Genomic DNA, 13,958 nt, shown 5'->3' with positions numbered 1-13,958 from the left:
CCTGTTTCCTCATCTTTAAAATGGGGAGTAATGCTGATTCTGCAAGGTTACTGTGAAGGTTAAATGAAATAATACATAAGCTATATGCATGAGCCAAGCTGAAGACCAGTGAGAGGCATGCTTTCATATCTGACAAGATCACACAACAGCTTCCTATAAGGTTAAAAACAGGAAATGTTGAGTGTGGTAAGTTTGTGATGCACATTATGATGATCTATAAAATTCAAAACATGCACAATTTTGTCTGTATTTATAACAGATTAAACTGTATTAAAGTCTTAGCAAACTAATGCCAAGCAGTTATTTGAGCTGCAAATAAAAAAATACATGAATGTTTCACTGTTGTTGGTTTTAAAAAGAAAGCTGTGTTCACTTCAGATGCCTACATCTGTGCTGATATATAACATGAACAAAAAATTGAAATTATTCAACTTAAACATAAAAAGACATAACAACTCAAGCCTGACAAAAACTAACACTAGTTGAAATAATTTTAGTATTTTTTTTGTGCTTAACATTTATGAGTAGTAAGCTGCTATGGGGGGCATCTTCCAAAGTCATTTTTGGTTTTAAGTATGTGTCTAGCTTTATTTAAATCATCCACAATTACAGTAAAAATAATATTCATAAGGCAAGTTATAATCTTGAATTACCACAGAAAGAACTGGCAGTATATTTTCTAACAAATAATGCACACATATTTTTACTAAAAAATAACAGGATTCTCAAAATAGTAAGGCTGAGATTTTTCCTGGCTAGAGTGAGTATCTTTTAAAGTTTTGTATTAGGTAGCACCGCTGGAAAATTTTAGAATAGTTTAAAGGAGACTTTTCTCAAGATAACTAAAATAATTGTCTTAATACACAATATTATAAATGTCCCTAGTCTGGGATCCAGTCAAAAATTAAAGTTAATTCACTCTGATTGTTCTACTCAATTTCTTAAGAAAAAAATTCTGAATATTTTCCTACAACAACTAAAATTAAAAATTTAGGTAGTAATAAAGATTTAATAATTTCCTATTACTGTAAACTAGGAAAGTCAATACACTTTTACAAAACAAAATTACAGTTTATTCATTTCCTTTTTTGAAGATATTTAGGATTAGCAGAAATAAAGTACTTCACACTTCTCTGTAATCATACAACTTTGTATTCTACAAATATTCTCTCTGCTTAAACTTTCAGGAATTGTATATTTTTGCATCATGTCATCATAAAGACTAGTAAACAGAGAAATTGAAATCATTGACTAAGATTTACCAGAGTATATTTATGATTAATTGGTTGATGTCTTCTCCCTTTTTTTCCATACCAGAGACGAGACATTTCCTTTCCAGAGCAAATTAAGTTAAATTAAATCTCATAAGGACTGTTTTAAAAAGCATTCTTCCTCTGTTAAAGATAAATTTTCAGCACAGGAGCTCTACTACAGTGACAAAACAGTTTGCTAGGGACAAAGATTTGATTGACAAGACACAGAGCTAATCGCTAAGTAGTATCCATTGCAAAGATAGTTCTGAGTGGAGACTGTAAAACCAGGGAGGGAAGAGAAGGTTTCCCATGTTTAAGTTTGGTTGCACTGTACCCAAATGTGCAAAAAAGGGCTCAAAAGTTTAAAGACACAGAGCATGTATTTGCAAACACTAGTATAGTAAGAAATACACTAAAAATATCTATCATAAAAAAGTACTAAGTGCAGTTTCCAGACTCCCTCCTAGAGTGCATAAATGATTTCCACTAATATTTTGTTGTTTTGGCTCATGCAGTCAGTCATACATCTATTCTTTACTTAAATCTAAAAATCCAATAAAATGTCATCTTTATGTGACCATTTTTTAAACGATTCTTTGAGTACCTCCAACTCTCAAATTTCATAGAAAGCCTATGTAAAAATAAAGCCAATTCACTACAAATAAATCCTACACAAATATTTAAGCGACCTGAAAATTCCTTTACCTGTTTATACAGTCCATTTTTGCTTTTTTATAGATTTTATTTGAGATAGAGAGAGAGCACATGAGCAGGAGGAGGGGCAGAAGAGAAGCAGACTCCCTGATGAGCAGGGAGCCCTATATGGGGCTTGATTTGATCCTAGTACCCTGACTGAGATCATGACTGCAACCAATGGCAGATGCCGAACTGACTGAGCCACCCAGGTGCCCCTATACAGTCCATTTTAAAACTGCATTTTCTAATAGCTAATTTCTTGAAAAGGTACTTTATTTATATAAATAAAAGATTTTATTTATGAAATACAGAGACAGGCAGAGACAGAGGCAGAGGAAGAAGCAGGTTCCCTGTGGGGAGCCCGATGTAGGACTTGATCCTAGGACCCCGGTATCGTGCCCAGGCCGAAGGCAGATGCTCAGCCACTGAGCCATCCAGGCATCCTTCTTGAAAAAACTACTTATATTTATTATACCAACATATACTTCACTAATCAGTGGTATGCTGAACATAACCAAATAAGTGAATATTTAAGATTAAATATTACGGCTATAAATTAAAACTTCCTAGAGCTCAATTTTAAGTAGAATATCAATGCATATAATAGTATGCCTGAATATTTCTCCGTATTTCATTTTATTTTATTTTTAAAGATTTTATTTATTCATGAGAGACACAGAGAGAGAGGCAGAGACACAGGCAGAGAGTTAGAAGCAGGCTTCTCGCAGGGAGCCCGATGTGGGACTCGATCCCAGGACTGCAGAATCACGACCTGAGCTGAAGGCAGATGCTCAACTGCTGAGCTACCCAGGCGTCCCATCTCCATATTTTAAACCAGCTCTTCCTCCTTTATCTTGTTGTGTGTTCACACAAAGCTGTGTATACATGACACCACCCTTCACACATATACCACCTTTATAGTATACACACACACACACACACACACACACACACTGAACCACACCCACAGCTCCACAGCTTCCTCCACATTCCAAAATGTACACACAAAGCATGCAGCAGACTCCACACTAAATAACCTACCTCCCACTCAGGTCTCCCATCTCCCCAACCAGCCCCACCACTCTTACCCTAAGATCTCTTTCCCACAGTCCCCCATATGCACACTGTAATTATCCCCACATTCATCTTACTACACATTACACATATTTATACAAAGAAAACAAAAACAAATTCAAATATATATATGTACCTGTGTTTATTGCAGCATTATTTACAACAACCAATTGAAACAACCTAAGTGCCCATTAATTGATGAATAAATAAAGATGAAATGGTACACATGTGTACACACACACACACACACACACACACTGGAATACTATCCAGCCATAAAAAGAATGCAATCTTGCCATTTACAACAATATAGATGGACCTTGAGAGCATTATGCTCAGTGAATTAAGACAAAGACAGGTACTTTATGATCTCACATGTGGAATTTAAAACAACAAAACCCAAGCTCACAGATAAATAGACTGGTGGTTGCCAGAGGCAAGGAGCTGGAGGTAGGCAAAATGGGTGAAGGGGGGTGAGGGTGACAAAAGGTATACATTTTCAATTCTAAAATATGTCATGAGGATGTAACATACATGGTGATAATAGTTAACACTGTATTGGATATTTGAAAGTTGCTAAGAAACTATATCTTGAAGTCCTAATCACAAGAAAAAAAATTAACAATATACACGTGACAAATACTTGAAACCTGCTGTGGTGATCATTTGTAATATATACAAATTATCAGATCTTCATGTTGAATATCTGAAACTGATATGCTATATATCAATTATATCTCAATTAAGAAAACAACTGATTTAAGCTATTTAAGCCTGGTTTTCTGTTTCTTGAAGCCAAATGCTTCCTAATTAATAAACACAATATCTAGCAGACATAAAAAATGAGTTCAGTAAATCTTTCTTGCCTTTTTTTCATTGTGTTTAGAAAATATATTAGATCATTTAAATATTTCTAGTTATCCCAGAGCTTGAAAGAGATACCAATTTACCATTAGTGTAAAATAACAAGACTATAAAATGAAGCACTTTTAAAAACATAACCAGTTTAAAGGTAGATCATAATTCATTCATAATTCAAACGTTCTCATGATTCAGATACTCAACAATCTCGTTTCCTCTACTTACTTTATTGGTGTTGAAATTATGAGATTTCTTCTGTGTTGGGAGTGGTCTATCAGGGGCAAATATATAAAATTCACCCTATTCAATATTTAAGGTAATATTTTAGAAGCAATTTTAATGTTTAAAATCATAAATTAGTTGTTCACTGCTGGTTTATAGAAATACAATTGATTTTTGTGTTGTTAAAAAATAAATTAATCTGTCATTTATCCATCCTGTCTCTTCTCACAATCAATACTAAATAACATTTTGGATTTTTTAATAGAAATATGATAGCCTGTAACTTCTGGCCAATTACCAAGGGAGAGTATTAACAAAAAGCAAAACATTAGTTCAAAATTTTCCTGAGGTAGATAACATCCTAAGCTAACATTTTCATTAGTCAAAACAGACATTAGGCATGATTAATGAGTGCCCAATGCTAATATGAGAAAACTTATGAACAGTCTAGAACTGGGGATCTACTGTATAGCACACTACCTATAATAATACAGTATTGTTATATTTGAGAATTTGCTAAGAGGATATATTTTATGTTGTATTCTTATTACAAAATAATAATAGTAATAATGAGAGTAGGAAGAAATTCTTGGAGATGATGGATGTATTTATAACTGTGATGATGGTTTCATGGATGTATACTTGACTCCAGACTTATCAAGCTGTACATATAAATATGCAGAGATTTTTGTATGTCAACCCTACCTCAATAAAGTGATTTTAAAAATACTTAATATAGAGGGATGCCTGGGTGGCTCAGCGGTTGGGCATCTGCCTTTGGCTCAGGCCTGATCCTGGAGTTCCGGGATCAAGTCCTGCATCGGGCTCCCTATGTGAAGCCTGCCTCTCCCTCTCCTATGTGTCTTTGCCTCTCTCTCTCTATGTCTCTCATAAATAAATAAATAAAATCTTTAAAATAATAAATATTTAATATGGAAATATTAAGACAACTTGTATTAACTCATAAATTCTAATTGCTTTAATATTTAGAAAGTAACGCTTAAAAACTTAAGAAATCTGCAAGTGTCTGCAACAGATACATTGACAGTCCCCCAAATTCTAATTGTTTTTAATGCTTTTGATTTCTACCCTTTTGTCAATAATTAAAATTATCAAATAATTATTATTAAAATATTTGATAATTTTAATTTAATGATTCATTAAATTAGTTTTGGAGTTTTGGTTTGTAATATTATATGATCTTATCAATGTAAAAAAGTATATTTTTCTTTAATTGCCTTTAATATATACAGCTGCTCTATTTAGTGACTTAGACATAGAATAATTTCATTTTGAACAAAAACAATTCTGTATGGATTTTGCCAGCTACGCTGAGAAGTAATAAGAAATTTTGTTCTATGTATCACCTCGATTTTAATTTTGGCACTACTTATGCCTTAATTAAAAATAAACCTTTCTGTTTAATAGAACAAATATTAGAATACTCATTATCAGATAGCATAAGAAATAAAATATTCACCAAAGAACTGAAATCATCTCAGAAACCAAAAATTGAACAAAATACATTTTTATCAATATTTTGGCAAGAGAAGTGAAGACTAGACTGGTATGAAATGCTTCTAATACTAATCATTACTTTTAAGAATAAAAAATACTATTATGCCATATAATCTACTGGCACTTAGTACTAGTAAACTCCTATTTTAAAGTTTAATAAAAAAGTATAAACCTGGGAGGTAAACTTCTAAATAAATCAATGAAAGCTAATTTAATGAAGTCAATTGCTTAATTGTTTTCTCATCCCAGGGGCACTGCATGTCTTAATTAGTAGGTTTGGAGTCTGAAAGATATTGAACTGTAAGTGGGATAAAATTAACTTTAAAGATGAAAAAATGGAAAACTTTTTCTGCCAGTTCTTATCCCAAAAGGAGTGCAAGTCAACTGAAAGGAAGTGGCACAAGCAATTGTAGCTTAAAGAGCTACATTTCTGAGGCCTGAATCATTTAGCAGCAAGACTGGCATGTCCAAAACATGTGACACTTTGAAACCCAAACATACTTTCAGAGGATTCAAATAGAGTCTCCAAGACTACAGGAGACTATAAGACTAATAGGCTATTAGAGACTTTTAGAGACTCTCGGGTTGGCATGTGAAGCTGTGGGTGATAGAGCCTAAGGGGTCAGCCATTAAGCCACGTGGCACCTGCTGACAGGAGAAATTTGACTTTTGTATTACTATAGTTTCACTTCTGCTTCATAAGAAATTTTTAAAATTATTTTTGTATTACAGCAGATAAAAAGATGAATGCAAAATTCATATGAATCTTAGAGATAAAACAGGCTTCAAAGATACTTTAAGATATTGTGGCTGCTGTGTTAGACTATGCTACTAGACTCTTGTGTACTTGTCAAGTACATCATTTAAAGAGCATTTGATGGACAAATTCAAGAGGTGCAGATCAATGACCTACAGAGTGGTATGTTTCTTGGTTTCCCTCTCCTTGTAGTGCCTCTGAGCACACAATGTGATAAAAATCCTTTGGTGTGTTAGGGATCTATGCCTGAAGTAATTCGGCCTGGCTGTTATTGATAAGAAACACACACACAAACAAAAAGCTGTGCTTTTAAAAATCAAGGCATATAATGATTAAGGAAACCTTTCTCCACACTGAACCAAATTTAAGTTTTTGGTGTGCAGATGCAAAACACAGAATAGGAATATCTTAAAAAATATTTTATGCAACCTAACTTGCATGACAGGGCCTTGAAAATTAAACTATGTTATGATTAATACAGTCTGAAAAAATCTCCCAGCTTAGGATTTAGCAATATTTAACATAACACCTGAAGTGATGACATGGAGTAGCACAGTTTTCATCATGTACAATATCATCATGTGAAGAGCTTTACAGAATACTGATTTTTATTTGGTCTGAGGTGACCCTGAGGCAATGCTTTTTGAAAGCTCTCCCAAAGGACTCAAAGGTTCTGCCAAGATTGAGAACCTGGTGTGGAGAAAAGGACAACTGAATGAATTACAGATTAACTATTATGACGTGTTACTATGAGGATTTTAGCCAAATAAGAAGCAAGCTTAGAGAAATTATCTATAGAATAAAGATAACAGTCTATAATTAGATGGGTTACTCTAGATCTAAGGCAGAAGAACATGTTAATGACTCTGGGGATATGGTCAGCAAAATTCAGACTGTATGACATTCTAGAAAAAAATATAATTTCTTAAAAATGAAAATTACAAGGAAAAAAGCAAAGCACAGCAAAAAAAATGGACAGAGAACCTACATTTACAGACTTAAGAGACATTTTAGCTAACTGAAACATTTGGAGCTTAGCTGGATCCGGATTCAAATAACAAGTTGTAAAAATTTATTCTTATTATATATAATGTACACACACACACACACACACACACACACACAGGCTCCGGGATCACAACCCGGAGTCAAAGGCAGATGCTCAACCACTAAGCCACCCAGGTGCCCCCAGCTTACATATATTTTAAACATAATTATGACATTTGAAGAAATGTGAACTGAGGAGAAGGAAGGTTTATAGATGGAATAAGCTGATAAAGCTGAGTGATGATATATGCAAATTAATACTACTTATCTCTATTTTTGTATGTTTATCAAATCATAGCATTATCATCAGGAAATGATGTCAATAGGCATCTTTCCCCACTTTTATCTCAAGATCTTCCTACACATTCTTGAAAGGCCACTAAAATACTTCCCTTGTCAGTGAAAATCTATAAAAACACTCTCCAACAAAACCCAAAAGTAACATTTTTCACCAAACTGCAAAGCCCCACAAAAGATACTATCCTCAGTATACATGCTCTACTTCTACTACTGTCACCAGTAAGAAGTAGAAGTTTCTACTACTGGTGACAGTAGTAGAAACTAGAGGAAAAGAATTTACAGTAGTTCCTTTCCAGTTGCAACATAAGGTTATTATTAAACTCCCAATAGCAGAAGGACTCATAATTAAGGAACTTAAGATACTATGGCTGGAAAAAATAAACTTGATATAAGCCAATGTTTTTATGCTAACAATACTGACTGAACTAGAACAATAAAGAATATATGGTAAAGGATATCAATCTCCTACACACCTTGAGCTATATGCATAGTTTCTCAGACTTCTTAGATTCTTTCAATAATCAGGAATCTTAGAATAGAGGCTCTTATTCCTGACAACTTTAAAAATCAGGCTAACTGCTCTCAATGAATATAGGTTTCTGCTGCTCTCAACTCTCTCTGGAATTCACTATACAAATCTCTAAGTGTACTTCTTTACTCCTTCCTTTTCTCATCATTTCTAATTTTTAAATTCCAGTATTTTCTAATCATCTTCAGTAAGACTTTCAATTTGCATAGGTTATAATTGAAATTGTTTCAAATATTATAGAATCTTTCTTGCTATTTCAAGTGCATATTTTAGTAATTTGGGGTGCTATAGTTTGAATTAAGTTTTAACACCCTTGAGAGTAATGATGAAGACAGTGTTGAATCTACAAAGAGTTAATAAATGGGGGAAGTACTAGATAAACTAACCTTAGAAGAAGATTAAAAAGGAATAAATACTTTCAGATTATCATTATCACAGTATATAGAAAACTTTTGTTGCTGATGTACATCAAAAGGTAGAACAAAGACAGACTAAACTTACAAACCTATGTTTCTTTAAACTGTACGAAAAAAAGTTTCTAACAGAGTTGTCCTAAAATGAAAAGTACTGTCCTTTGAGGTAATAAACTCTATTACTGAATTATGTTAAAGCAGACCCAAGAATAGCGTAAAAAAATGAGAGGCTGAACTGCCAGTTAATTCCAACTTCCAGAGTTTATAAATTTATGACAAAATATTTACTATAACTGACATTAAAATTTATTTTAGGATGTAGGCCATCTTGGAAGATGAGTAAAACTTGTATATCCTATTTTAATATTTGCCCAAATTTAACCATTTAATAATAGTAATGTAATATTTGTTGAGAATGAATTATATCCTTCCATTGTTCTTAGCTGAGGATATAGTCATATATGAAACTGACAAAATCCTGCCCTCTGGCACTTACATTGGGAGAGGGACAGGAGAAGCTAGAGCAGAATAAATTAATTATATGTGAAAGTTTTCCCAATGTATAAATTTCTGGTTAGCAATATATTTCTGCTTGGCAGCAGTTAGGGATACTAATCTTCTAAGTATCACTGAGGCAGAATAAGAGTGAGTAGAGCACCTAGTTTTAATCAAACAGACTGATGTCCAAGTTGGCAGCCATAATAAGTTCATCCTGTATTCTAACTCACCTATTTTCCACCTCTATGTAGAAAAAAGGCCCCAAAACAGCATTTCACATTTTGAAGTAATTTTACCTAAGTACTCAAAAAACTTTCCATTTTAAAAACATGTAACATTTAAAATACTTTCTATGTCATTATATATTTGTTCACCAAGAGTAAACCCTAATGTAAACAATGGACTTTGGATGAAAAAAGGATATGCTTTTCATTTAGGCACCTAGTAACCATCAGGCACTAGACCAGCATGGTACAAGAGAAATGCAATATGCAATACATATTACAATTATAAATTTTCTAGCAACTACATTAAAAAAGAAAAAGAAACCTAGTTAAATTAATTTTGATTTTTATTTAATTCAATATATCTAAAATACTGTCATTAAGCATTATAAAAGTTGATATTTTATACTTTTATTTTTTTTAAAAGATCTTATTTATTCACAAGAGACAGAGAGAAAGAGATAGAGGCATAGACACAGGCAGAGGGAGAAGCAAGCTTCATGCAGGGAGTCCGACATGGGAACTCAACCTTGAGTCTCTAGGATCACACCCTGGGCCGAAGGCGGCTCTAAACCGCTGAGCGACCAGGGCTGCCCAATATTTTACACTTTTAATTCTAAATCTTTAAAATCCAGTGTATATTTTGTATTTATAGAACATCTCAATTCAGACTAGCCACATTTCAAAAGTGCTAAATTGCTACTTGCAAGTAGTAGCTATTGTATAAGAATTAATATATTTACACTACAGCATCTCTCAATTCAGACATTAAATTTTCACAGGAAATACCTGATGCTGTTTAGATTTAGATTAAAACTGACAGTTGAAAAAGTAAATTCATATATCCTAATTGTTCTAAGCACACAAAAAACTTATCCAATAACTGATTCAAGTATCCATTTTAAAATTTAACTGGAAGTCAGTAAACTTAAAAATTCAATTCCTTAGTTGCACTAGCCACATTTCAGGGACTCAGTAGCTACATAATAAAGATGTGGCTACCTTATTAGACAGTACACCACTGTTTTCCTAGAAAATGCAGCAAAAAGTTTCTAAAATTATTTTCTCTTCCATTTCCTTTTTATTCAAATTCTGGTTGAAAACAGGTGAGGAGAGATTTATTTTTTCTTCAGAAATTATACCCTATAGAATCTGCCATAAGAACTGAGGCAGTTCCTTTGAATCGAAATAGTAATCAATCAGTAGTGATAGTCTATTATTTCCAAGGTTAAGTGCAGCCCCAATGGAGAAAGGTCCCTTACTTGACTGAAATTATTGCAACCCACCTTGTCACCCAAATTAGAAATTTCAGTTATCTAGCTGTCATTAAATCCTGTCTTAATAGCTAGCTGATAACTGTTTAAAAAACTTCATCACCTTCTATAGTACCGCAGTGCAAGTATCCATCTTGGATCATCTGAGCTATCTTAAAAGCCTCCTAAAGCTAATTTTAAATACACAGAGATTTTATATATGTCAACACCCATGTAACTAACTGTCACCTGTAAAATACAGAATATCTCCAGTATTCTATAAAGTTCTCTCCTGTCCCTAGCGATCCCCCTCAGAAACAGGTGGTCTGATAGAATTTTGATTAGTTTTGACCCACTGAACTTCATGTAAATGGAATTACACCGCATATACTCTTTTACACCTGGCTTGGTTTAATTAAACACATTATCTATGAGATTCATCCATATGTTGCCTGTCCAAGTAGACCTTTTTTATCACTAAGTTATATGGAATTCTATGAAATATTCTCGAATTTATTTATCCATTCTTCTCCTGATAGGAATTCAGGTTGTTTCCAGTTTGGGACCTATTGCGAATAAAGCTGGTATGAAGTTAATAATGCTGGTTTAAGTATTAAGAGAACCCAAAATAAATGTTCAATATATGTTACCTCTTTCCCTCCATTGTATTAGAGTTACAGTAGAAACTGATGCTGTATATACTACACAGAATGAACTTAAACAATTCAAAATCAGGTTGAAAGACATGCCATGTATACCTCCAATCATTATACATGTTGAGTACATGTACAATAAATACATATCACATATACAACCACAAACATTAACACCAAGTGATTAACAAAATTGAATTCTGTTTAATATCACATTTTAGCATCTGCTCTATATTTTCTAATGCATCAAGAAGATATTAATCCAGGCAACCACAACAGAAAAACTAGATTTTGTTACTCTATCAATGCAATAAGACAAAGCATATAAAAAACATGATTATGTAATATTAAAAGACATATCTTTAAGAGGTTACAGAAAGTTAATTACTGTTATTCTGTCCATTTAAAGAAGTTCAATATATTTGAGCATATTACATTTGACATTTTGTAAAATTAGCATCAGCTTCCCTAGCATTATTGTAAATTCATTTCAAAATAATGCTTGAGTATGGACTTAGAAAGGAGTGCTAATTGACATGAACGTGTTAAATGACTGGTGCACTTCCTCCATGCAGGAAGTGATATTAAAATGAATCAGATAAGAAATGTTTTATATAACTTAGTAAAATAGCAATTAATATTCTAAAAGGCACTCAATAAAAGTCATTTTACTGCCAATCAGTTGCTTCTTTAATATTTTAAAGCAAAAAAATCCAGGTTACTAATCAGATTCATTCAGTAAACATATATACATGGATGGTAAACCCTGTACTTTGCCTGTACTACCGTAAAGCTATAAATTCACAAAAAGCAAAAAGATCAATGAAATCTTCACATATTTCTCCTTACCTCCCATTCTCTGGCTGCTGCTTCATTAGTAGAATCCTCATTTGTTTCAGATTCTTCAATCTTCTTCACTACTATGAATCCAGGTTCTCTGGTATATTCACCAGTGTCATCTGCATATATTTCTGGACTCCACTGAATGAAGAAGGCATACAAGTGGTCTGTCCTGTTAGAACAAGTGACTGTTAATAACAGACCTACTATTCTGTGCTCCTAGCTATAACTACAAAATGATATTTGTTATGTATCTTCAAAAAACTAGAAGACTTAAAATACATAGAACATATACTATGCTTTATTTAAAAAGATAATGAAGCTGAATGGCAGGAAGAAATTAACTTAAATCTAGTTGGCTGTGTTCTGTCAAGTTGTTCTGAGAAACTATTTAGATTTTTCTTGGCATGCTTTTGAGTAAACTCAGATGCTATACAAGGTAAAATTTTTCTTTTTATCCTTAAAGAAACTAGTGATACGAAAGGAAACTGAACCAGCAATTGTGACCTCATTCAAACGATGACCTAATTATCTAAAATACAAGTAAACAATTTACTAACTGCCTATTTTAAAACCTGGACATTATACAGAACTTTTCCAAGTTTACAGAAATTTCATGTGTTTAACTTTTAATGATACCAGGAATACACAATGTATTACTGGTTCAGGGATAAATGGTCTAATCTTTCAAGTCTCTGGATCCCATTTTCAATTTTGTTTACTATAGTGAAAATATCTATGTTTCCTTGGCTATTAATTAGCAGGGATAATTAAATTATAAAAGGGATTATATTATTACCTGCCTTGAGGCAGGGGTCATACTGTTTAATATTTTGATGAACCTTCTTGCTCTAAGACTTTTTTTAAGTTTTTATTTAAATTCTTGTTAACACATCGTGTAATATTAGTTTCAGGTGTAGAATTTCAGTGATTCATCACTTAGATACAGTGCTCAGTGCTCTTCACAATAAGTGCCCTCCCTAATACTCTTCACTCATTTAGCTCATCCCCTACTGACCTTCCTGCCTCCAGCAACTGTTCAGTTTGTTCTCTATAGTTAAGAGTCTCTTATGGTTTGCCTCCCTCTCTGAGACATTTTAACTAGGTTTCTTTACCACTAAAACTAGGAAGATACTCACTTTTTTTTTGCATTAAATCACAAACAAAATTTAAAATGGGGTAAATTAAAAAGTACAAAATAAGAGCTCAATAATTTTAAGGGATCCTGTGGTTCAGTCAGTTAAGCAATTGGCTCTGTTTTGACTGAGGCCATCATTTCATGGGTTGTGAGATCCAGCCCAAGTTGGACTCCATGCTTGGCAGAATCTCCTTGAAGATTCTCTCCCTCTGCCCCTTCTCCAAATCGTGTGCAAGTCCATGTACACACACTCTCTCTCTCCCTCTCAAATAAATAAATCATTAAAAAGGTAATTTTAAAAAGATTTAATGTTAAGTTTTAATCATAAACCATTTTTTAAAAGTACTTTTCCACTGGTGTTAAGTGACATCTAAGATAGTTTTAATTCAAGGAATCTCAATGTTTTTGAGTCTTTGTTTTTTACCTTTCTTGTGGTACAGCAAACCAATATTCATGTTTCTTATCTCTCTGCGCATACTGTTGCATTGTCGCACTTGCTTGAGATACAAATGTTTTCCTCATTGGTTTTCCAACTCTGAGACATAGGAACTTATGTAATCGATGCCTTCTCTTTTCTTTTAAAAGTACAGAACCTAGAAATGAAATACAGAATTCTTGCAATTCTCAAACACCATACTTATATAATTTATTTTAATTAATGTTTACCTTCAAACTTCTGACA

At 33.1% G+C, this 13,958-nt stretch overlaps 1 protein-coding gene across 14 annotated transcripts in view; it reads right to left on the bottom strand.

Moving 5' to 3' along the window:
- Positions 1-13,958, bottom strand: part of OXR1 (oxidation resistance 1) — a 360,020-nt gene that overhangs the window by 19,284 nt on the left and 326,778 nt on the right. For 12 of the 14 annotated variants that reach the window (XM_038555318.1, XM_038555317.1, XM_038555320.1 and 9 more), the window contains 2 exons: positions 13,701-13,869; positions 12,148-12,310 (listed from right to left, as the gene is read on the bottom strand). In XM_038555318.1, coding sequence (XP_038411246.1) covers positions 12,148-12,310; positions 13,701-13,869 — 332 coding nt within the window. Of the gene's footprint in view, positions 1-1,262; positions 1,437-12,147; positions 12,311-13,700; positions 13,870-13,958 lie in introns of those variants that run through there. The other 2 variants (XM_038555329.1, XM_038555330.1) reach the window with 2 other exon arrangements.

The sequence above is a fragment of the Canis lupus genome, chromosome 13 (genome assembly GCF_011100685.1).
Source record: "Canis lupus familiaris isolate Mischka breed German Shepherd chromosome 13, alternate assembly UU_Cfam_GSD_1.0, whole genome shotgun sequence".
Taxonomy (NCBI): domain Eukaryota; kingdom Metazoa; phylum Chordata; class Mammalia; order Carnivora; family Canidae; genus Canis; species Canis lupus.
Note: the sequence above shows the minus strand (reverse complement) of the source record. Positions and strands in the feature narration are given on the sequence as shown.